Genomic DNA, 25,440 nt, shown 5'->3' with positions numbered 1-25,440 from the left:
CATAGGAAGGATTTCTCCACCCTTCCTGCCTGAAACACCCTCAATCACATACATTTGACAAAGCTCATCAGGTACGTCCCTGGCTTGCGTTGGGTTTGGGGGCTTTTTTGTAGGCTGGTCAGTCGGTTCATGTGGCTGCTGGCCTGTCACACGCCTCTCTTCAGCTTTTGGGCGTTCGCCTCTCCGCTGGATTTGTAACTTCTTCCAGGTGACCACGGGAGCCCGGCAGTTCCCCACTTTGGTCTCAGAGGTCTGGCTGGTTCGTGCCCCCAGACCCGCCTGGGCACTTCCCTGCACGGCCGGGGTAAACCTGGCAGCCCCAAGCCCACGGCAGCTCGGCGGCGCCATCCCTCTGGGCCCTGCTCGCCGCCTCCGGCCAGCGTCCCCTCCCAGCCCCCGACCGAGCTGCCCCAAAACGGGCCGGGCCCCCCCGCTGCGGGGGCGGTGAGGGGAGGGAAGAGAGGGGAGGGAAGAGAGGGGAGCTCCCCGCGCGCGCGGCGGCCGTTGGCGAGCCCCCCTCCGGCGCGTGCGGCGGCCGTTGGCGAGTCGCCGGCGCCGGAGGGAGGAGGGCGGCGAGCGCGGGGCGGCTGCTGCCGGGCGCGGCCCGGCCCGGCCCGGCGGAGGGCAGCGGAGCAGAGCAGGTAGGGCCCGCGGGAGAGAGTGGGGCGGCGGCGGGCCGGGGTACGGCAGGGCTGTGGCCGGGCGAGCGGGGAGGGCGTCGCGGCGAGGCGCCGTCTGGAAGGTTCCGTGGTGCCGCCCTGGCCGCGGCAGAGCTGGCGCGAGGCGAAAGCGGCGGGGCGGTGCCGGAGGGAGCTTCTCGGCGCGGCCTCGGAAGCCTCCCACCGTGACAGAAAAGACCTCGGCGGCTGCCACCCCACGAGGGCAAGGCACCCTGTCCTGTTGCAGGCCCTGTTAGGAGAAGCAAGAGGAACAGTCGCCACCCCACCACCTCCTTCTTCTTGTGGCCACCATTTGAGGATGTAGCCCATCTCTGCGGGGTGCAGCTGGAGTTGGTCCCCAAAGGTTTGTTTCACCGGGCGTGCAGGTGACAACCCCTCCCACTGGGCAGTCTTGTGAAAAGTAGCATGCAGGGAGGGTGCGTACACGGGTAGGAAAAGGTACGCCAGCAGCATCGCAGTAGCTATCATGGGGTGCCATGGGGGTGGTTGTGGCCTGTGGCATCTTCCACAGGTGTGTGCGTCAGCTGCTGGAGCTCTGTGTTGGAGCCGTGCAGATGTTGATAAAGCTCTGACGCTTTCCAGGCAGGGATGACAGGGTGCCTCACAAGGACGTTCCTGCCGCAGTAAGGTCTCAGCAGGGTGCGAGACTCACAGCTGTAGCAGACCGTTTCCTGGGAGGTTGTGGTTCTGGCAGGCAGTGTCTCAGGGGGTTGGTGGTGGCACCTGCTGCAGTGGTAGGGTGTAAAGGCTTGTGTTGCAGATGGCATCCCCTGTGGATGCAGAAGGGACACAGATGTCCTGGAGGTCCCAAAGGGGTTTGTCCTGGAGGGACAAAGGGGGACAGGAGTGTAATCACAGAATTGTAGGGTTGGAAGGGACCTCTGGAGTCGAACCCCCCTGCTTCAATGTCAGGCATGTTATTCATACAAAATAACACTCTTATCTAGGAAAAAGCCAGAATGTTTTTAAGGTCTTTGGGGGATTTATTGGTCTGCTAAAACAGAAGGAGAGGGAGCAGAAGCATGAGGGGAGTGGAGAAGCTGACAAAGATCAAAAGATAAGGAGAATCACAAGTGCTGCAGGATTTGGTCTCTGTAGCACTGGAAACGCAGAACTGGGAACTAGCTGCGCATCATTTGCAGCTCTGAAAACGAAAGGATGTGCTGGGGTGGAGTGTAATATGGCAGTGTGGCAGCAGCTGTATCCTTCTATCTGTTTCTCCTCTCTTCCTATGTTTTCAGAAATGTTCATAAACTTATATGATCTTTCTGTGTCTCCAGTAGTATTCATAATTAGGGTCCCCAATAAAGCTAATTGTGGTCTCCAAAACCTATAAGAAGAAAATAATGACTTTTCAAGGTGAAGGATTTTATGCTTAGGGCCTACCCACATTTATTCTGCTTCCTTGTTTGGCCATGTTGTAACACAGTCTCTAGCTACATGTTATATTATCACCTGTAGTGCATAGGAGGGACTGTGCTTCAGAGTGAATTGAGTTTAACTGTTCTCTGTAAAACAACCCTCCTATTTCATAGCTTAAATCCAAAGGCAAGCAATAAATGCGGCAGAGGATTCTGGTATGCCTCTGTGATTGAGGTGGTTGGATTATCTCTGCTGTCAGGTGGTGGCTATTGTCCTCGTTCAAACCCCCTACCAGGTGATGGCTGCTGAGATGCCATGAGCTATGACACCTGACCTTCATTCACGTGCTGTGGTTCTGAGCTCTGCAGCTCTCTGGTTCTCTTGGAGAGTCCAGCCCCTTGGAGTCAGTACCTAAAAAACTTACTACGTTTGAAGTTCATCTGTCTGATTTCCTCTGGGTAAAACAGCACAGCATACGACCTTCCAAGTGTAAATTGAAGACAAGGCAAGTGTGTAAGCTCTAGGTTGTCTGCACAAGTGTGGATATTAACTTTGCGTAGATACATGCATACATGAAAAATGTATTTGTGCTCAAGGTGAACTGTTATTAATTGAGCCAGTACCTGACATGTGCTCTATAAGCAATAAATTGTGTATACACATCAAATGAGCAACTGAGGCCATAGTCATGAAGGTAGTTCTCATTGCCATGTGCCAGTGTACAGTCTGTTTGGGGCTGAGAAGGAAGTCAGTTGCGTTTGAGAGCACTAATTCGAATTGTCCGAGCCTTGCAATTGATGCATGAAAGTTTCCTCAGTCATCAGGTTGGCTTTAATGAAAGTGATCTGATACAAATGACCGAGCTTTTATGGTTTGCACTAGGCATAGGCCTAGCCTACAAACCAGTGCTTGTAAAGACGGCGAAACTTGCGTAAGGCCTCTAGGTAGTGCTAATTCTGGTGCCCGCTGTTACAAAGTATGCCCTTTTTCCTGCTGATTTGGACAGTGCATTTAACCCAACAGGCTTGTACATCTTAAATACTGCAGCAGAATGCCCATGGGGATTGTTTTCTTGTATGGAAGTTTGCAGGGCTGGTCCCCCTACCTTTGCTTCATTTCAGGTGTGTGCAACCAATTGTATGTGAGCTCGTGATAGAAGGCAGAGTGTGTTGGTAAGGAAGCAGGTTTAGCACTGAGTTTATTATGGAAAACAACAGGGAGGGGAGAGAGACACTTGTTTAAAAACTGGAAAGTATCTTAGCTCTTTGTTGTACCCTTTAATCTTCTTATTTGATTTAAACCACTTCAACAGCTGCAGCTCCCATTTAATTTGGAGAACAAAACCCTAGCAGTTCAACTGTCTGGGGATACTTGAGGCCGCAAGTGGAAGGGAAACCCACATTGAGGGCAAGTCCTTTCTTCTTCTAAATGCACAACTTATTGTGTGGGTTATTTTTAGTGCTGTAATCTCACTGAGTGCTGCTGAGAGAAACCGTGCCAGGCAGGCTGGCAGGCTTTGAAGGGCTTGAGAAATGGGATTTCCTGTTCCACCGGCTCAGAGCTGACTCTTGCCATTGTCAGGAGCTATTATCGCCTTCTTGCAGCCAAAGCAGATAACGCAGCTTCAAGGTCAGGGAAGACACAAGCCTTCATTAACAGCATTAGCAGAAGGAAGAGTTTGCTTGCAGTTAGGGTGAATGTTTCTTTAGCTGGTGTAGTCAGGGACCTCTGCCTGGGTAGAGGGGTCTACATGCAGATCAGAGAACCACACAACAGTTGAGGTTAGAAGGGACCTCTGGAGACCTACTCAAAAAAAGTTGCTCCCTTCTCTGTCCAGTTGGGTTTTCAGTCTCAGAGGTGGACACTACACAACCTCTCTTGACAGCCTGTACCAGAAACAGCTGCTGGGGAGAGGAGAGAAATTTATTTCTCTGCTCCTCAGCTTCTCGCTGACCCCACTCCTTGTTGTGGCTTTTGTGCTTCTGCTGAACATTATCTCTTGTGTAGACATATCTGGCACTAGAAGGCAGTAGTGGTCCAGCCCTGGTAGTATGTCAGGTTTCTCTCCATGCTGTCCAGAATAGAAGGAAAACAGGTTGGTCTAAGGAAGCAGCGAGCCTTGGTAGAGGTCAGAAAAAGCAGCTGTGTTTACAGTAAAGTCTCATATACTCTTGGAAAGTAGATCGAGACAGTGTCTTCAAATTGCAGTGTCTCTTCTGGATAGTTCCTCTGTGGGACATCCTAGTTCTTAAAGTAAAATCAGGTTCAGAGCGGATGAAACTAAGCTGAAACAAGGCGCTCCTGACTCAATAGCAGGGTGTGCACACTGGAGTTACCTGGAATTAGGTTCCAGTATTATGCTGTTTGTGACAGTTGGTTCAGTCAGTCTTGTTACTTACATAAATAGTACAGTGGAATAGTGATAGTATAGCAAGCTATGGCTGTGGTTCTGATACAGTTCATTGAATCATGCTGCTCACAATTAGGTTGCAAGAATGCATAGGGAATGTATTGGAGTTAATGTATGTTAGGGGTGCTTTGATGATATGTGCAAAGCCATTTTGGGGACTGTTACAGATGGAGTCCTGACTGAGACCTCACATCACTCTATGGGAGTGCTATGAGCTCCAATTCATAGAGGGTTCCTGATCTATACTCTTGTGCATAAATGTGGTGGAGGAAGTTTCTGTCTGACAGAGGGCCTTCAGTTACAGCACCGAGTTGCACAATGGGAGGAGAAATAGGCGTGGACTAGGTAGAGCTTGTGTTTACAGAAAAGCTTAAAATAAAAATACATAAATAAATAAAGCCTTGGGACTGAAGTCTGGTCCCAAAATCTAGTCCCTGTCTACTGAGCTTTAGGCCACTGTTCTGATGGGCTGTGATACCTTTCCACAGCAGGGTCTCTGCACAGGGTGGTGGAAAGAGGACTGAGCTGGGATTACAATGTGTCCTGGCTTTGGCTTTTGCCTGCTGTGTGGCAGTGGGCAACTCCCCTTTCTTACCATTGCAGGGGTAAAGAAGCTGAGGAAGGCAGCAGCACCTCCTTTGCAAACAGCTTTGAGGAGCACTGTTAAAAGTGTGGTGTAAGAAGTAGGTAATTTTGTTAGACTATCCCTGTTTTGCTACAGTTGAGGAGTAGAAACTGCCATTGAAGATGGCTTTTTGCGTGAAAAACAGCAAGTTTGCTGTGGTCCCTGGAGTTGCTGTCTCCTGATAGAGGCATCTCAATGTCTGCTATTCAGATGTTGTTATACTTCATGTGAGAGTCAAGCACATTCTTTTGCTTACACCAAGATAGCTCAGAAATGTCTCTGGAGTGACCCTGTGGAGATGAAACCTGTACTGAGCACAGAGGTATGTGGCTTGGTAGTGTCCTGGTCTTAAATTTCTGAAGTTTATTCTCCTGTACAGAATCCAAATATAAACTTAAATAACAATTAACCTTAACTATTCAGTGTGAAGATGTTTATTTGCCAGATACTTGGATGGCACAGCGATGGTGGCTTTGTCAGCACTTTACAGAAGGGATGACCGAAATCTTAATTGGGCTAGATAAGAGCAGTAAAGAAGGATGCCTCTTGCTCTGCTGAGGTTGTAAGTGAGAGCAGGTATCTGAGAGAGAGCAGGCACAGCTCTCTTCCTTACTCTGTTCCTTGCCTTGTGTTGAATGTAAACCTTGTGGTGAGCCTGGTAATTCCTTTTCTTGCAGTAGGAAAGGCAGCTTGCTGCTTTTCCCATAGGCGCCAAGAGCAGAGTGCAGACACACGTCTGCTGAGGGGCTGGAAACAACCCTCTGCTTAGAGTTGCCTGAGCTTGCTATAAATGAGCTGGTTTGGGTGTGGGAAGTGGTTGAGCTGTGTTAGCTGGCACAGCTCCAGGCTAATGCAGCTCAACTGGATCCAGTACCCGAGCCAGCTTATCTGCAGGTGCTTCAAGTATCACTATGTGATGCAGAACTGATTCGCTCACTGCTGCTTTGGGGTTCCCAGGAGCTGAAGTTCCTGTGTATTATTTAAGGCAGCATAGACATACTTCCTGGGTTGGAGGTGTCTTCCTCCTTGGCTGGGTAAATTTTAGTCAGTCTTTCACTTTACCCTGAGACAATTCAAAATAAGAAGCCTAGACCAAATGGGAGCATAGGTCAGTAGGGGTATATGCAATTCTGAGCAGTCAGTGGTCTTCTGCTTCTTGTTCCCTATAAAATCCTGACATACATAAGGTTTGTATCCTGGCAGCAAACAGGGAGGCACACAGGTAAAGAGAGAACTAGCAAGTTCTCTGCCTGATGAAGGTTCCTCTGATACCATTAGGATTCAAGGTGGCATGGCTGCAAGCTGTCCTGTTGCAGAGTGCTCTGTGTACTTACCCCGTGGTATCCCCACTTAAGAGTTGAGTCATTGAGGGTGGTGATCGTACAGCAGTTCTTGTTCAGGTATAAGGTGGTGTGAGAGAACTGTTTGGATTTCCAACAACTTTGAACCTGCAGCACCTTGCCTAGCATAAAAAAAGTGGTTCAGGTGGTTAGTTCAGGTACTGTGGCTGAGATTTTTAAGTGCTGATGTAATTTTTTCCTGCTGTTCTGTGGGAGCATAGTTAAGCAACTCTCAAACCCTCTGAAAATCCCATGTTACTGTAGCACCTGTAGTAGCTGATCGAAGCCCCGAACTCAGGTATGCCTGATCCACAAGTCAGTGAGGGAGAAAAGGATGATTACGAGGAGAGACTTTGACTTGAGTATAGATCTTGCCGTGCCTGTGCAATCCCCAGCCAAGCCGGGCCGTGCTCTGGCCTGGCCTCGATCCTGCTATGCAGCAGGAATGCAGTACCTGTCCCTGCAGCCTCCTCTTCTTATCAGTGTGAAGACAAGTTGCCCTGACTCGGAGTGTTCTGTGGGGTACGTGCCCATACAGCACGCTGCACCTCTCTTGCACTGGGGGAGTGTATCAGCTGGGGTGATGTTTAAAGGAGGCAGTGAAAAACGTAGTCTCAGGCCAGGGTTAGGCCATCCTTTCAAGGAGCACGTGGAGACTGTGTGTGCATTTCTGGCCCTGTCTTAGGAAGAGGGGTATAGGAAGCAGCGGTATAGACTTTCCCATAGCCACTGCCCCAACAGGGAGCTATGTGTGTCAATTAAGGCAATTGAGATGTAAATCAACATTGACGGAAGGAGGAATCGCGTTTGTACTGCTTGATATTTAAAAGAGGACCAATAATGTCTGTGACTTATGCATTAGAAAAGACTGAGAAGATTTAGTTGGTCAAATCAACATGGCAATGGCAGTAAGACATAGAAAGGGAACTTAATAAGAAATATTTCAAGACAGACTGATAGTTGTTGCTTCAGCTGCTAGAAATCTGTACAAGGCCATTGGCTTTGTTGGTTTAAACTATCTGTAGATCTGACCCTGAATTAGCAGTAATTTTGGCTCCAGGTTCCACTTGTGCCTCGCAGTTCTTTCCTTTTGCTGTGTTGTGTGCTCAGCTCAGTTCAGTCCTGCAGCTGACACAGCTGCTGGATTATCAGTTTCATGCGGGAAATCATGTCTGACTAACCTGATAGCCTTCTACGATAGCATGACTAGATGGGTAGATGAGGGGAGGGCGGTAGATGTGGTCTACCTTGACTTAAGCAAGGCGTTTGACACGGTCTCCCACAGCATCCTCATAGGGAAGCTTAGGAAGTGTGGGTTAGATGAATGGACAGTGGGGTGGATAGAAAACTGGTTGAAAGATAGAGCTCAGAGGGTTGTGATTAGGGGCACAGAGTCTAGTTGGAGACCAGTGACGAGTGGTGTTCCCCAGGGGTCAGTACTGGGTCCAGTCCTGTTCAACATATTCATCAATGACCTGGACGAGGGGATAGAGTGCACCCTCAGCAAGTTTGCTGATGACACCAAGCTGGGTGGGGTGGCTGACACACCGGAAGGCTGTGCCACCATACAGAGAGACCTGGACAGGTTGGAGATCTGGGCAGAGAGAAACCTTATGAAGTTCAACAAGGGCAAGTGTAGGGTGCTGCACCTGGGGAGGAACAACCCCATGCACCAGTACAGGTTGGGTGCTGACCTGCTGGAGAGCAGCTCTGTGGAAAGAGACCTGGGAGTCCTGGTGGACAACAGGATGACCATGAGTCAGCAATGTGCCCTTGTGGCCAAGAAGGCCAATGGCATCCTGGGGTGCATCAAGAAGAGCGTGGCCAGCAGGTCAAGGGAGGTCATCCTCCCCCTCTACTCTGCCTTGGTGAGGCCGCACCTGGAGTACTGTGTCCAGTTCTGGGCTCCCCGGTTCAAGAGGGACGGGGAACTGCTGGAAAGGGTGCAGCGGAGGGCTACAAAGATGATTAAGGGACTGGAACACCTCTCTTATGAGGAAAGGCTGAGGGATTTGGGTCTCTTCAGTCTGGAAAAAAGACGTCTGAGGGGTGACCTTATCAACGCTTATAAATACTTAAAGGGTGGGTGTCAGGACGATGGGGCGAGGCTCTTTTCAGTGGTGCCCGGGGACAGGACAAGAGGCAATGGGCACAAACTGGAACATAGGAAGTTCCACCTAAACATGAGGAGGAACCTCTTTACTTTGAGGGTGGCAGAGCACTGGAACAGGCTGCCCAGAGAGGTGGTGGAGTCTCCAACTCTGGAGACATTCAAAACCCACCTGGACGTGTTCCTGTGTAACCTGCTCTAGGTGACCCTGCTCTGGCAGGGGGGTTGGACTAGATGATCTCCAGAGGTCCCTTCCAACCCTATGATTCTATGATTCTATGATCAAACAGTTCCAGGGAAAACGTTTGGGTTTTGGCTTAGCTGTCAGCTTCAAGCAGAGAATGAAATGGTGTTGCTCAGGAAGAATTCCCTTAGCAGTGTTGCAAAATACAGGATTCTTTGGGACTGCTGTTGTGGCTTGTGGGTGGTACCTGGGAGTTCAGAGCAGTGGCTTGCAGTGTTCCCTTCTGACAAGGAATTTATGAAGAGTCTCATAAATGAAAGTGGGCTTCCTTTAAGCCAGTAAACTTCAGCTCGGTCTATATGACGGTCTACCCTGAACATTTTGGACTGGGGAAGAATTAAAACCTTTAGAAAAGTTCTTAGTTTAAGTGCAGTTTTAATTAAGTTTGATGCACTAGCTCTAGTTCTTAATCATATTGCTAGCATGTGGAGGCTTGGTTTTCATTAGTGACCCAACCCAGGGCCAGCTACAGCCATTTATTTAATAAAAGATAGTTCTAAAAGTAGTTCTGCTAGATACGTTTGGAAGTATGTGGGCTGCAGGATCATACAGAGAGGTGTGAAAGCAGACACAACCCTGATTTCCAGTTTCAGTGGAGTTAAACTGCAAATTCGCTTTAGAAAAAGGGAAGAAAGAGGAGAGCCTCACAGCATCTGTAAGCCAGAATGAAGAGGACTGTTAGCAAACAATCTCATTTGGGAAAGGGGACAGAGAGCTTTTGTCTCCTGAAGTTATACTGTCCTATAATGGAGAGGGCTAGCGGCTTGTTGAGCTGTGTGTGTAGTTTGTGCTAGCTTCTGTTTAGTTTGCCCTAGGCTGTGTTCACGTGCAGTTTCTGCTTGCACTTGCCCGCTCCATCTCTTGGGGAGATGGGCTGCGGTAGGATCTGCAGTCAGCCAGAACCTATAGATCAGCACTGGCCACGTCCAGCAAGAAAGGTTACTGCAACCCCTGTGGTATGAGTGGTAATGGGTAGAACCAAGTGTCCTGATGTCACTTGTAATTACAAACAGTGTGTTTTGCATGTTACTGATGTGTTTTGCATGAAGCTAAACTTCCCTGTCTGCCTATTGCTTCCATAGCTGCTGCTGCCCTACTCTCTACAAGAGAGGGGTGGAGAAACAAGATGACCTTTGTAGCATGCAAAAATCCTGTAGAGGCAGAATATGGTGTCACCCATTAGATGTTATGTGAAGCAGTTGGGGATCTGTTGTGCTGTGGTGCTTTGTGCTGGGCCTTGCATGATGTCCTGCTGATTAGCGAGTATGGAGAAGAATGGCTGGAACACAGGACCTTCATCAGAGAGGACTGAGTAGCAGAGACACTGTCTCTTCTCCTTGCTTCCTTACAAGCTGTACCATGTGTCAGCTGTCAGTTGTGTTGTGCAGAGGCAGCAGAGGATGAGAGAGAGGTGTGGATATGCCTCTCTCTAGCCTGTGTAGCTTCTACATAGCTTTGCAGAGACATGACAGTGTTCAGTCTCGGTGTGACAGGGATGCAGCTAAACATCGGAGCCTGTCTGCATGAGGGGAAGGACCATGCATAACCTAGAAGTGGAGTCCAATACCACAGGGGCCTAGACAAATAAATACTGTGCCATATTATCGAGGCTTATTTCAGTAGCACATGAAAGCTACCAGTTTGATAGTGCAGCAAGGGACAGCTTTGTCCACATAGCTGTGATAGACAAGGAGAAGGAAAAGAGGTATCTGTTGTCCGCATAAGGCGGATTCAGGAACTGAGATGAAGAGCAAATCAGTGATTCTCTCAGTTGCTTATACAAACTCTGTGGCTTGGGCTGGAACTTGAATCCAGATCTTAACCTGGCAGCAGCATGTTCCGGTGAGCAGGTCTGCAAGTCACCTTGGTGGCCTGTCCCTAAGGACAGGTACTTTCATTTCTCAGCACTTTAATTTCTCAGTCACTTTAGAGTAGCTCTTTTCAGATGTAAATGCTACATTTCTTTCTTTTATAATGCATGAAAAGTTGTTTTGGCATTTCTTCTCTCTTGTAACAGGGCACTAAGATCCAGCATAGTATCTGCAAACTGAGACTGCAGAAGAAGTCTAGATCATGCAGACTGTTCCAGTTGTGCAAGCAGTGAAAGAAGTGCCCACGTTTCAGAAGCTAGATTTATATAATTTGTGATTTGTGGCCAATTCTGAGCTCTTCTGTCCCTTTGTGTTTGGGGTCTTTTAAGAGTGTGTGTTCTTGTGCAGGTTCTTTGGCATGTAGTAACATGGGAGCACAAGTTGTAATTTTTCACTTGATCAGGAAAGTTAAGGGTTCATTTACAGGCTCTTTCTCCGCTTCCAATGGTTGCTTGTTGCTACAAAACTTGTAACAACTTTCTAATCACATTGAGAATCCTACGTGTCTTCCAGGTTGCTTGAAATCAGCCAGCAGTTCAAAAGTTTGGGGTAGGCAAGAAAAAGGGACAGGCAAATGGGAGTCTTGCTTGAGCTTTCTTCATTTTGGGTGTCTGGCTTTAAAAAAAGCCCGTTTTCATTTCATGGTCCAGAAGTCTTTCACTGCAAAATAAAACAATGCTTTTATAAACCACCTGAGCTATTTATCTGAGGAGCACCTGGATCAGAAATGAATGCTAATCCAGTAATAACAGATAATTAAACTGTTATAATGGGATTTTTAATCTCTCTTCTCCAGCTGTAGCTTCGCTTTTTGCCTTCATCAGGGACATTATAATGAAGCACAGAGGGCTTCTAATCCAGTCAAAGTTCCTTGATGGGTTGGAGTATTTGTTATGCTTTCACATTTAAGCAGTGGTTATGCCATAAGATTAACTTAATTCACAGGGTCACCATCTTGTTACTAAATTCGGCCTAGTGGTTTGATGTAGGCAGGAGAAAGGTGCCTGATCTCCACAATGGTCCATGAACATCTGTGTGGCAGGGCCAGGTTCGTGAAGATGTCAAACCAGCTCTCAGCCAGCCACCGATGGGAGTCCACAAAAGCAGCCCTCAGGTCCTACCCTGTCCTAATGGCACCCACAGGGTCCTGGCAGTTCTGATTTGGCCCCTAAGCACAAACAGATAAATGAGACTGAGAGCGGCAAAGGGCTGTTACAGCCCATCTCAGGCTGTGTTCCCAGGAAGGTCTGTAAAGCGCACATTCCCTCCTCAGTGGCTCTGCTTGAGCTACCTTATCTGCACACACAACACGGTACGGTTCCCTTTGCTAGGTAGCCCAGTAGTTGCTCAAAAGGAAGTTCAGATTCAGCTCTGCTTGATTTGGATCATTCCCTGAAGGTCTCCCGTTCTTTCCTGCAGCCTGTCTAAACTGTGGCTTTTGACCTTCAGTCCGTCACGGCACGCAATGGGGAGTTTGGGGCTGGGAGTGAAGGATACAAATGTGCCCTGTATCTCTGTGCTGAACATCCATTGCAGAATTGTTTGCAATTGCAAGGGGATAGGCGCTGTGATTCTGCGGTCTTCTGCTGTCTCAGTGCTGAGCTTTTGAACTGATCTGGCTTAAGCCCTGAACTCAAGTAGTGGCTTTGTAGTTGAAAATCTCATGTGGAAGGAGCCTTACCTGTCCAGCTGGGAGTTGTGTGTCTGCTTTCTTTTGCTCTATACGTTTCATCTGATTCTTCCCAAGTATTTGAGCTTCAAAATGTGATTTCTGTTTGGCAGAAGGAGGCCGACAAATGTTGGCTTGCGGTGCCTGACTGCCTTCCTGCTATCTACTTCCTAATGTCATCCTTCTGCGAGTGAAATGAGGGCCTTCCTGCACAAACCTTATTGGGTCAAGAGGTGCAAACTCAAGGAAGTATTGGTTCTTTGCCATTCTGCAGACTGAGTGTCACTGGTGTAACAGTGAAAGAATTCACAATCGTCAATAATATTGAGGTCTTGATGCATATCTCGTTTTAAGATTTGCTAGGAACTACCTGCAGTCCTTTTCACGTGCCTGGATTGTGACGCTCTGATCACAGCACAGCTGTAGATGTGATCTACACATCTGTTCTGTAGATTTCATTTAAGCCAGTTTAAAATAGTTTTTAAACTGGTAAGATCATTCAAAGACATTTTTTATTATTTGTGCTGTCTTGAAAATGTTTTTAAAGTAGCTAAAGTTTTCACAGTTCTGCTGCAGTGGGTATAGCTGGGCTTCAGGCACAATTTGTCTTCTGCTTCTTGTATTCACTTCTGCTGAGACAGGTTTTATAGCCACAAGGATTGAAATTAACCTTCCTAAATTGTTGAGTGTCAGTAAACCTGGCTGAAAAGGACACAAAGTTCTTTCTATTACAGGTTTTATATAGATTTCATGTAACTGTAAAAGTCTTGGATTACTCAGTGTCGGTTTCCAGTTCTGTTCTGGATTATCCTTTTTAAGTGGAGCTAAGAACAGGGTTCTCCTTATTCATAAAAGCAAATTCTTTTAATAGGTAGATGTAAGCATTCTGGCTTTCTGCAATACTAGTTATGTCTGGTACCAATGTCTGCAAATTTGTTACAGAAGACTTTAAAAACCACTGTATTTCCACCTTGCAAAGTAAAATTGTCCCTTACATTTAGTCATCCAAAGCCAGACATGCTATCTGTCTCTCTGCACTGTCATGACAGGGGCAGTAAATACTCTAGCATTAGCTTGCAATAAAACTAAACAAAAAGCTCACGTTGGCCAAGACAGAGAAGTGGGATGAATTTCTGTATTAATAGCTATTTCATTGCCTACCAGACTTTATATGAGAGAGTTACCTCCTCTGCCCAAACTACTCCGTAAGATCTGATGCTTGGAGATTATTTTGGGAATGAATCCTGTGGAAGTCAGGTTTTTGTGTTTGATACTTGACCAAGTGCAATTCAGAGGGGGGAAAAAAGTCAGTTAGGAAATCTCATCTGCTTGGAAATAGAGCTTTCAAGTATAAACCTTTCCTAAAGGAATTCAGTCCATGCAGAAAGAAGCAGAATGGGACTCTAACTGCTACGTGGCCTTACAGGGAATCTAATGACTATGTGGTGCTGGAGAGCTGGGCAGCCTTTCTCTTCTTTATCAGAGTGAGGATTCACCTTCAACTCCTTGTACCCCTGCATTGAAGTCCTTCTGGGGGAACCCTGGACCATTTCATTGGTTCAGGGTGGTAGTTAAATTAGTGACTGGTGCCAAGGACTAGTTTCTCTTCCTTTTTTAGGTTTCATTTTGCAGTCCTTGAGGGCAATACTTGCTTCGGGGCAAGTGTCTTCTAAGCCTTACTGATGTCAGGGGAAGCAGTGGTCTCACAGAAGCTGAAGTCCTTTGCGAGATGGCATTTGACCTTTCTGTACCTGAGATGATGTCGCAGAGGATTGCTCTCCACTGAGTGAAAAGACTGTACCCTTTCTTTTGAGTTATCCTAGAGACCATTAAAAGGAGGAGGAGTAAGTATGTAGTGGACATTGCACCACTTTGTGAGAGAATGTTAACTATTTGTGCTGGTGTATGGGACAGCGTCAGCATATTTTAATGCCTCTTTTGTACATACAATGAAAAGAATTACAGATGACAACACACAGAGAAGTGAGGCTAATCTTTTTTTTTTTTTTTTTTTTTTTGGCGGGGGGGTGTTTGGGGTTTTTTTGGCTAGACAAAGCTCTCTGAATGTTCTGTCATCTGAGTGCTTGGCCATGATTTCTGTTTTCTCCGAGTCACATCCTAACCTAGCTTTGAAAAGTCTTATTGTTCATGTCAGCTGTCACAACCAGAACAGTTCTTCTGTCCATGAAAAGAATGGAGACCCTATTAGCACACTGAGGGGGTTCTGGCAGCTGTTTGGTGTTTCTCTCACTTTATATTATCAGTTCCATTGGGAATATTGGGATTTGTCTGTACTGCATACAGCTGTATCACATAAAGATACCAGATCTGTCTTTACATCCTTCAGGTACTGAGCTTGTATTCAGGCACTAGTATTGCCACAGCAGCACGGGTAATTTAGCCATACTCTGTGCTGTAACTACTGCCAGCACCCGGGCATTGGAACTAGGTTTAAACTGGTGTTGCCATTTGTGCTACAGACATGAACATTGGTTTCATTTGCTTGGTAGGTTTGAACAGAATAAAACAACAACCTATTCCTCTGTCCTCGGTTTAGATAATGGAAGAGTTTCTAGATTCGAGTCTTTATGTTAACAGCTGAAATGGTGAGCTAAGGATTGGCTGGGACAAGTTACATGACAGATGTGAATAAGGGCTTGCTTGATGAAGCGTGGCTTTGTATGAGATCAGCATACTTACTAAGCACTCATGAAGCTGGCTTTTTCTGCTCTGGGATTTCTGTGACAGTCTTTCAGTCTTCCGCTAATGTGCGTGAGCTAATTGTTACCTGACAGCATTCACCTTTAGCACCCGATCCCTTCCAGGAGCACCTCAGCATGCATGTGTTTGGTCAGAACTGGTGGTACCTCAGAGCCGGAACACATCTTTCTCCCTCCTCAGATCTCATCAGAAAAGTGGTCCATAAGGAGCAAGGTCAATTTTTCTTAAAAATCTTGGTTAAAAGGTTGTTATTCACATACAAAATGAGCATGCTCTGTGGGAATCTCAGACTCGGATCACTTTCTGCAGTTCTCAGGCAAGAAAGAAAGAAGGATGTAGCTCTGATTTTGCTGGGCAGAGGTAGAAGATGCCTGCCTTACTTTAGAGCTTGCCACTTCAGGTCCTTTCTTAGGATTGGGGTGAAGCTGGTCCTGTGATCTCTACACAGCTTCAGTGTCTTGAGGTCAAAGCTGAGTGTCTGTTTGTCTGTGCGAAATACTTGGTGGCACGGTTCCTGTCTCCCATACCCGTGAATGGCCAGAGATAGCCCATGTAATGGACACATGCTGCCGAGCTTGGTGCTTGCTCACCTGCTGCTGGTATTTATTACAGATAGCGTGTATTGAAGAAATTATTTTCCTCCTGTTTTTATTTACAGGTGCTTATGCTTGGCTTTCTTAAGGACACTGCAGCCTCAAAGACTTACTGATAATGACAAAACGGGAGGGGGGGAGGAGTTTCAGCTTGCTATAACACTTCGCCCCATTGCTATAAATTTATGCAACCTCAGCTCTTCACTGCATCACTCATGTCCAGAGCACCAAGTGTCAGGAACACAATCCTACAAAACATACATACGATTGTTGCTCTTAAGGGAAAGACTTTATCCCTGTGATGGCTTGTGCTCATTGTCGTGGTTTTAGCTTTGAAAGTTGGTTAGAGATTCTGCAATGGCGGGTGTAAAGCTCAGATTCTGCGGGCAAGGCCTGCAAAAGGCATGTATCCCAGGGGTATGTCTGTGTATGTATGTATGTAGGCAGTTCAAAAGATGTCTTCTAGCAGTGTTTGGTTATTTTTCTGGGGTGTTTTGTTGTTTTTTTGGTTTATTTTATTTTCTTTATTTAGCAGCCCTTAAACAATGATATGGTCATCAAGGTCTTTAGGGTGGGGGCGTGGAGGAGTTGAGTGTAGCGTAATTAAGGTGCTTCTATTGTTCTGACAGTGCTTTAAACAATTTACAAAACACGTTTAAAGCAGTGATATGATAATTTCCGCAGTGTCAGAAGACCTAAGCCTGTCTTCTAGACACAAGGGGCTTCACGCTCAGTGCTTACAGTGTGGATAGTCAGTGACGTGCTGCAAGCATAGGTGGTCACAGACAGGCTTCAGTGGCATCAACCAAGCAGAGTTTGAAGACTTAGTGGCACTTCTGTATCTAATGTTACTACAGCATAATTCAGTAACCTCTGAAATATGCTTGGACGCCTTGAAGCTGAGCTCTACAGTAACATTTACTCCTGACAAGAACGCTATTGTTGGCACTATTTCAGTGTTTTCTTTATTCCCACTGCTAAACCCCATAAGATAGGCTACACTAAAATAGGATTCATTATTTGTGTTCTTGTTAACTGCTTGTAAAATATAAAAAGATTACCCTGCTAGATGAAGCGTCTATGCTTTCAGGAATATCAAATGCCTGCAGAGTAAACTTGGGACAGCTGCCATGAACAACAGCAGGCTCTTCTAGAGGTAATGTACTTCACTGTTCTTCTGGTAGCTGAATTAATGGTTTGCTGCTTTGCATCAACACATGGGTTACCAGCCTTCCTAGGAGGAGGGTCTGTCAGTTCTCCTGTGGGGAGCTAAGGTCTAGTCACCCTTGCATTTGATGTAGATACAGCATTGTGTTGTGATCGGAAACTTAAAAGAGCTTTAGCTAAGTCAGTCTTTCCCTAGAGAGTTAAACTGCCTCTTGTTCAAGTCAGACCTTTCCAAATGTGTATCATCATTTCTAAATGGTGCTTTAGAATTAAAACTGCAGTACATTTTTACAAGTAGATAATAGATTAACAGAAATACTTGGGTTTGGGTTGTTGTCCTTGCTACTACATTCTTACCTTGAACTCTACTGTATGCTGCCACTGCAAGTAGCATGGGGCCTTAAAAATGGCATTGCTGGGAGGATAGCTTCTGCTGACCTCTGGTTTTCCCTTCAGACATTAGTGTAGAGAATTCTAATGGAAAGGCTCACATCAGCATGGAGACTGAATGGGAATACTCCTGGGCTATGGAGGCTGTAGCTGGAGGACATGGTAGGGAACAGCACCCAGATGTGCAGGTCAGTGAGACTCCAGGACATCTGTCTGCAAGCTCACAGGTACCCACAGTCTGGAAACAAACAACACAAGGACAAGTCTGGGCTCACAAAGTTTGAGGTCATTTTTTCTCACTCGCTCCTCCATTTCCCTTCTCCTGTGCTCACGCCTTTTTGCCCTCTCTTTCTCGCTTTTATGACTTGTCTTCTCACTTGCGCATTTTTCTTCCTTTATCTGTTGTTGCTCTTGCACACTTCTTCACAAGCTTTTTTCTTCCTTGTGCTTTTTTCTCTTTTTTTCCTCCTTTCTTGCTGGTGCTTCCCCCCCAACTCCCAACTTGCTTGTGCTTTTCTTTCTCTTTTTCCTTTGCACTTGCTCTCCTTTCTACGGTTAACAGACCTCATTCAGAAAAAGCTTCTAGGATTCATGCCAGGTCAGTCATTAATGATGTATATACCTCAGGATAATGACCAAAACAAGTAACAAACAATTCTCAGAGGCTGACACAGATTTGATTGATAGAAACACAACTGCAAGCAAAATTTGGCATTTTCCCAACTGGAAATGCTGACTGCAAGAATTCAGTGGAAATGTGAAGGAAAGAGTAATACCACTGTCCATATACAATATTGATATAATACTGTATCCACAGATACTGTGACACAGTATTTGCTGTAAAATATCCAGAAGCCCACTGCATTTGCAGAATTTGAGTATGTACAACAAGCAGGAAACTTGCTCCTTTCCAAGTGTTGCTTATCCTCAGATTACCTGGAGAGGAGGTTCCTAGCACTACCAGAAAGAGCAAAGAATTGATTATAAATGTATTACAGGGTGGAAGACAAACAATTATTTATAAAGCTGGTTGACAACAGGGCCAACAGCATTCAGTGCTGAAAGGGAAGCTGTATGGGTGGATTCCACTGACTTTTGACGCTGCAAACACAAAAACAAAACTTATGGCTGATAGATCTGTTTTTATTATTATAGAACAGATGAACTAAAATAAGCCAACAATATAATTTTATGCCAACAGCCATCTTTCTAGCACAGGCGGTGACTGACTCCTTGTACCCTTCCCCCCTCCCCGGGCCTCTGTTCCATGGGAATGAAATGGTGGTGGCTCTTGTACGTGGGGTTTGGACGCCAGTGATCTTACTCTTTTTATTTGCAGAGGTATGCCTGGGAAAAGAGGAGGCAGGGGAGAAGAGAAAAGAGTATATATGTTGTAGGAGCAATAAGCAGAAAGGCTTGTGGATCCTCTTGCACATTCACATGTTGTGACCGGGTAGATGGGACAACTGGAGAATCATGCCCACTTTCAGCATGTAGCAAGCCCCTAGTTGCTACTCTAGTCAAGCCAGGAGTTTCTTGCCGTTCCAAGCTAACAAAGGGCAAGATGCACTCAACTGGGGAGTTTTTGGCAAGGTAGGGGGCAGTCTATGTAAAACCAAACCAAAAAACCACCCCCACCCCCAAAAAAAACCACCCCAAACAAACCTGCATTTTAAGCCACTTCAAAGTAAAAGTCACTTCTTATAATATAATAGATATTTTTTAAATGGCAGGACCACCATCCTAGAAAGACAAAGGGCTTGCACTCAAGACCAAAGAAAGAAAAACAAAAAAACAACCAACCAAACAAAAAACAACCAAAAAAACCAAGAGTGGCCCCACTCTCAAGCTTGGCTCTTCTCTAAAAACAGCACTCATCATCCATCTGAATAGGTAAAAGGAGGAGTGGACAGAAAATAAAATAAAATTGGTGCAACTTCTCGCCAGGTGGCGCATTAAACCAAAGCTCCATACAGTCCCATACGACTACACGTCCCGTGGTGGCAGCATAATTTCTTTCAGGTTTCATTGCTGTATATGTCTGTATGTATATCTGAACGTATACATACACATACACACAGAATATATAATATTGTTTTTAATGTTAGTTTTGATCCTGTAGGAGGGCTCATCTCTCTTTCACATGGTTCTGTGCTCCTGCGCTGTTGCTGCTCCCGTTGCCGCCCCCGTTACTGCTGCTCCCACTGCTGCTGCAGAGGACCTCTGTGAGGTCGTCCATGATGGTGGTCTCTTTAGGGTCCACGAGGTTGAACTCCCTGATGAATAGGATAAAGTGTGTGTAGAGCGTGTTTAAATGTCCGTGCAGCTCCAGTGCCAAAGTCTCCTTAAAGTGTGAGGAGTAGATATGGGCCAGCACATGGAACAGGTACTTGCAGATCTTCTTCACTAGGGATTCAAAGGAGTTTGGGAATTCCTTGCCTGAAAGGAAGACAGGGAAACACCACGTTAGCTCCAGCTGCTCCCCTTCAGACCCACAGCAGCACTGCTTCAGGCTGAGGTATGGGTAAGAGCAACTAGCCCACCTTATACAGCAGACAACTTGTGGGCCCTATATCATCCGCTCATCTTGTTCTTTTTACAGGAATTCAGGGGAAGAATCTAAGGAAGTTTTAAGCATTTTCATTTGAAGTTAAGTTTTAAGCCCTAAGGGTTCACAAATCAGGAAGCAAGTGTAATCATTCTTTAAAACCACAACATTTTTTGTTACTGGCTGTAAAAATAATGAGAGGTTCTTCTGGGACCTTATCTACTTTGTCCAGGAGCAGCAGATTTTTCCCCTGGAAGTACATAATAATGCTTGGGAGACCAATTCACAGATCCTGAAATGGAAGCTAAGGTACAGAGGCCTTGGTACTGCGCAGCGGTTTGAATAACTGTGTATAACAACTTTCCTCATTTTGTTGTTGAAATTCTATCAAATAGAACAAGAAATGGAAGGAAATACCGGGTGCCTTCTATCAGGGGCAGCTGAAATTGTGCTTGCTGGAGCAGTGCTCTGCCTGCACAGTAAACAACAACTGCTTTGGTAAGACTGAAAGTGAGACTGAGGCAAGCAAAAAAGCAACACCTGCCATCCTGTGCGTGATGCACAATACGAAGTATGTTACTGGTCTAAAGTGCCCCTTGGGCACATGGACAAATCACTTGCGTGAAAGGCCCTCATTGCCCTTGAACAAGCATATTTTCTTTTTAAAAAAAAGTCAAATGCACTTGGCTTACTAGTCACCGCCTCTTTCCAGATAAAGATGCCTGTAAGCAAAGACTACTAGTTTAATGTTTGCTATGCTGTGATGTCCTAGTTTCCCAACTATCTGTTGAAGGGGCTCAAGACCCCAGCTGCTTTTAGTCATGATTAAGCCCACCTGCCATAACTTCAGGTCTCTCTTTTCTTCCTCTTATCCAAAGGCATTGCATGTAGCAATCTTGTTAGGATACAAATTTGAGTTAAAGTTACTTTCCTAGTGCTTTTCAATTCTTAAAAATCACATTCTTATTTAATCTTTGGATGGGGAGGGAGACTGCAAACAATCTGTGAGACAAGGCCTGGTTGGGGAAGGAAGACAAGCCACTTTTCCTGGCAATCCAGTTTATTTCCCCCTTAATGCATAAGGGCTCTAAAGGAAATAGGAAAACAGTAACAACGTTAAATTTTACTAGGAGCAGGCTGTATTGAACACATACATGCTGACAGTTTTCAAATTTTTATCCTCTCTGAATACATGCTAGAAGATACCAGAATGTATCAATCGTGAAATACAAACCAGGGGGACAGGACCGTGAGCCTTTTGCCCCAGTTCATATGCCAACAGTGCAAGGCTTTCTTACTGCAAGAATGAGCCAAACTTAAAACCTGCCCCCCTTTCCCCACCAAAAAAAAAAAATAATCAAACAAACGAGTGAGAAAGCTGTCTGGTATTAATGCATATGCCGAATGCCAACTTTCACCTTACTTCACGGCATCTGCAAAGAGCCGCAGGAAGCACCTGTCCCAAAGCAGACATACCGTATTTTGTTGGAAAGACGTCCTCATCTGTCACTAGTTTCTGCACTGAACTCATGACGAAGTCAACATATTGAGGAGCAGTGCACTTGATCTTCTTTCCCCGCTCATCATACCAGTAGTACTGTCTGTGGAGAGAATTGACAGTGTCACCACATTATACCTTGGCTCCTCAGCTCCACTCCTCTAAGAGGTTAGTGTCTAAGCAATATAAAACAACAGCTGCAACATTACCAAAATACATCGTAGCCGCTACAGAAGAGATTCACTTCAGGGTATCTTCCTACATCAAAAACATTGAATTTCTGTTAGCTAGTTTTGTTTCTCCCTATCAATTTAGTAGTAGTACCAAGCACAGAAAGCCTGCTGACAGATCTCCATGGAGAGGAGCTCTACTGAGGCAGTGATAACTCCCTGTCAATGACAGACCGAGGGTTTACTTACAGTCTGTAGAACTGTACAGAAAAGCATTATATAACTATTTTTAAAGGGCAGCAACATTGCACAGTGATAAATTGGTGATCTTCTGATGCTTGACATCACAAAATATGAAATTAGTATTATAGTGTAATATTATTGAACAGACAGAAGGTGGCTCCAAACACCAGCATTTTCAAGCTGGTGCTCTGAAGTACTGGCAGCTTTTTTAAGCGCTACAAATCCTGTCCAAAATCCAGTTTGGGGAAAGTTTACAGGACCCTTCTGCGCATCCCTACCAGCATGCCTTAGAACTCTGCTCCTTTGGTTACAGACTCCCCTAAACATCTGAATTTGCATTTGACTCATCTCCCGTGAAATCTGTTGGATCTTAAGGAACTGGAGACATTATCATATTGCCTGGCTCTTCAAAAGCAACCATATTTCAATCAGTTAATCACTGAAGGTTTGGGGGTTTGGGTTTTTTTTTGTTTGTGGTTTTTTTTTAAATCCTGGTTAATTAAAGCATCGCTAACTGTTACCAGGAGCAGCTAGCATACACTAATCGCATTAGGCACACACAGTGAGGAATGTTTTTTACGGATAAGGGATTGCCTATATCACATCAGAGGTGTCTTGTGTTCCAGTTTCTGAACTCTTCCTTCAAACAGTCTGAGCTCCAGGTGCAGTTCTGTATCATTATGATGGACAGAAATCATTGTATTGTCCTCCCGGAACACAGCACATGGGGTTTGCTGACTGCCTTTGGAAGCAAGGTTGGAAGTGGTTTCAGCATCAGAGCTTGGCTAGAAAGACACCTCACCCAACACGTGAGCCCATAAAGCTGGGTACGATTTTTTGGCTGGCTGTTCAACTCCAACTCTGCAGCGGTTGGCTAATGATCAGTATCTGACATTGCTCGCACAAGTCACTGAACAAGCCTCATTGTGGCCCTAGACAATACCGCTTCAGTGTGACATTTAGCCACCTTTGGACACTTTTTTTTTCCATGAAAGATAGAGATTATAGAGTAAATGTTTTTTTTTCTGCGCCTAATAGGACTAGACTGCACTGAACTGGATCTACACATGCCATTTGGAAAGTGAAGTTCCTGTATACTGACCAGCAGAACAGTCCTGAAACAACTAAAGAAAAATGTTAAGTAGCAAATGAAAAGTTTTAATTTACAATGTGTTTTCATTGCCCTGAAAGATTCTTCAGGGACCTGAGGGCAGTGAGGTGAAGACGCTAACTGGAGCACCTCTTCTATGAAGACAGGCTGAGAGAGCTGGGGTTGTTCAGCCTGGAGAAGAGAAGGCTCTGGGAAGACCTTCTAGCAGCCTTCCAGTACCTAAAGGGGGCTACAGGAAAGCTGGGGAGGGACTCCATCAGGCAGTGGAGCCACAGGATGAGGGGTAATGGTTTTAAACTAAAAGAGGATAGATTTAGATTAGATATTAGGAAGAAATTCTTTACTGTGAGGGGTGTGAGACATTGGAAGAGGTTGCCCAGGGAAGCTGTTGGTGCCCCATCCCTGGAAGTGTTCAAGGCCAGGCTGGATGGGGCTTTGGGCAGCCTGGTCTAGTGGGCGGTGTCCCTGCCCATGGCAGGGGATGGGACTAGATGATCTTTAAGGCCCCTTCCAACTCTAACCATTCTACGATTCTATGACACTGTTCATGCCCCAAGCCATATGAAAACAAGAGGAAGCTGCAGAAACAAGTAGAGTAGTTCAAACTTTAAGAGAGGAAGGGCAACTGAAAACTAGTTCTGCAGACACTTAAGCTTTAGAATTTTTCTTTCAGATCATTTTCAGCATGTGGTGCTTGGCCACTCTGTCTGTTGTTTACTAGAGAGAGCAGGATTGACTGCAAAGGGGCATAAAAGGTGAGCAAGTGGATGAAAACAGCAGGAGTTAAAAAAGCTCTTTGTAGAGCTATGTCAGGCATCAAAAGCAGCATTTGGGTCCTTAGGCGTAGACTGTGTTCTTCATCACTGCTTACTTCCTTTATATAATCCACATATAAGGAATTATACAATGTAGCGCACAAACACAAGCCACGTCATTTGTCTAGTCCTGCAGTAAGCTGGAGCAAGACAGTTCTAGGCAACTCAGACTTATTTTGGGTCTTAACACAATGCTCGTTGCCAAGAGCAGAAGCAGACTGGACTTTCTGTACCTCAGCAATTTTCTCATGCTGCAGAAATCCTCAACTTCAAGATAGAAAGCATAGTTTAGAGTTGCCCTTAGGCACAAAAATGAATCTGAATAATTGGATTTTAGTTAAAAGAAACAGTTTGGCAACTGTACAAGTTCACTTACATGAAAATGTAAGTTAATAAATCTGCTGTAACATCCCACTGCATACCCTTTTTCCTTTTCCTTGAAAATTAGGCTAATTATGCAAAATAGGAATTTAAGAGAAGAATCATTACGAGTAAGGGGATAACTACAAGGATCGTCCTGTTGATTAGAATCATGTGTCTTCTTCATGTTTCAAGTGTTGTGAACTGTCTTCACAGGTCCTGGAGGAAGAGAGGAGCCCCTGACATGCCATGAACATCTCACACCTGGTACGCAGCTCCCACCCATGCTGGAGTTATCTCCATTAACAAGATAGGAAGCAGGCTGGGGCCATTGAAGGGCTCGGCTGGGCACAGAAGCTGAACTGCATTCCACCACTGGCACTGTGACAGTACAGTCCCATATTAGGCAATGGATGGGAAGCAGAAAGGACAAGATGACAACACTTAAAGGCACTTTTCAAAGAGTGCTCACATGATACCGATTTTGATTATTTTATTATTTCCTATGTAAAATTTTGGCAGATTTAGTCTTCCCCAGTATGGAGAGCATGAAGAGTTTGCTGCTCCATTCTAAATCCCGGGGAGAAATTACTATGGGTTTAACAGAAATGCCTATGATGCAAATAATAAAGTGTAACACATATTGCCCCATCCCTTGAGGTGTTCAAGGCCAGGCTGGATGGGGCTTTGAGCAACCTGGTCTTATGGAAGGTGTCCCTAGATGATCTCTAAGGTACCTTCCAACCTAAACCATTCTAAGATTCTACAATTCTATGAAGTCACGCTGCTACATCTTACTATACGTACATATTAATCCCTTTTCCTCTAAAACATTCTGGGTTTGTGTTGAGACACAGAAGCCAAAGCAGAAGAGAAGTATACAAGAAAAGCTTCTGGAAGGAGGGAAGGGCAAATGCTGTGGTGATTACGTGGTCTGGAAAGGAAGGTGAGATAGTCCTGCTAGAAAATACCAAGAGATGGGTGGTATTATCAAATGCAAGGGCAGTAATATAGTGCTTGTCAGCAACTCGGAATGGCTGAGATGGTTTGATAGGGGCAAAGCAACATTTTAGATGGAAAAAAAAATAGAGAAAGGAGTCACCATGTAGAATCATACAGCTCAGGGAACTTAAATATAAGAAAATGCAAAACATGCAAGTTTGAGTTAAGATTTCTACAAGGAAATACCCTCCATATGCAGAGACACTAAGGGCAAGGTAGACATGAGAAAGGAGAGTGTAAGATTAGAATAAACCAGGAATGGTTTATGAAATGGTTTCATAACAGTATGAATGGTTTCATTCAGATTTCACTGGACCAAAGCAAGACCTTTCACTTTTATCTGTGGGCTGCCTAGAAGTTTGCGTCCATCCTTAGTTTCTGCCTCAGGAGTTTTGTAATCTCAGCCTCATGAGCAGCACTTACATATACTCTTAGTTACTCCACTCACTTCAGCACTTTTCAGGAGTTTTTCCCAAATGTCAGCTAGAAAACTAGTTTACAGCTTTAAAAC

The 25,440-nt window shown here is 45.4% G+C and overlaps 1 protein-coding gene and 1 long non-coding RNA gene across 4 annotated transcripts in view; one reads left to right on the top strand and one right to left on the bottom strand.

Moving 5' to 3' along the window:
* Positions 1-961: 961 nt before the first annotated feature.
* Positions 962-24,805, top strand: LOC134514757 (uncharacterized). Its single transcript, XR_010070798.1, has 3 exons — positions 962-1,023; positions 24,144-24,194; positions 24,785-24,805. It is a non-coding gene; the product is annotated as an uncharacterized LOC134514757 (long non-coding RNA).
* The window catches only part of MOB2 (MOB kinase activator 2), a 120,281-nt gene continuing 113,711 nt past the window's right edge, over positions 18,871-25,440 (bottom strand). For all 3 annotated transcript variants that reach the window (XM_063332954.1, XM_063332953.1, XM_063332952.1), the window contains exons 4-5: positions 21,207-21,331; positions 18,871-19,621 (exon numbers count right to left, since the gene is read on the bottom strand). In XM_063332954.1, coding sequence (XP_063189024.1) covers positions 19,311-19,621; positions 21,207-21,331 — 436 coding nt within the window. In that variant the 3' untranslated portion in view covers positions 18,871-19,310. The remainder of the gene's footprint in view (positions 19,622-21,206; positions 21,332-25,440) is intronic.

Source organism: Chroicocephalus ridibundus, chromosome 4 (genome assembly GCF_963924245.1).
Source record: "Chroicocephalus ridibundus chromosome 4, bChrRid1.1, whole genome shotgun sequence".
NCBI lineage: Eukaryota > Metazoa > Chordata > Aves > Charadriiformes > Laridae > Chroicocephalus > Chroicocephalus ridibundus.
This window is presented reverse-complemented; position numbering and strand designations above follow the sequence as displayed.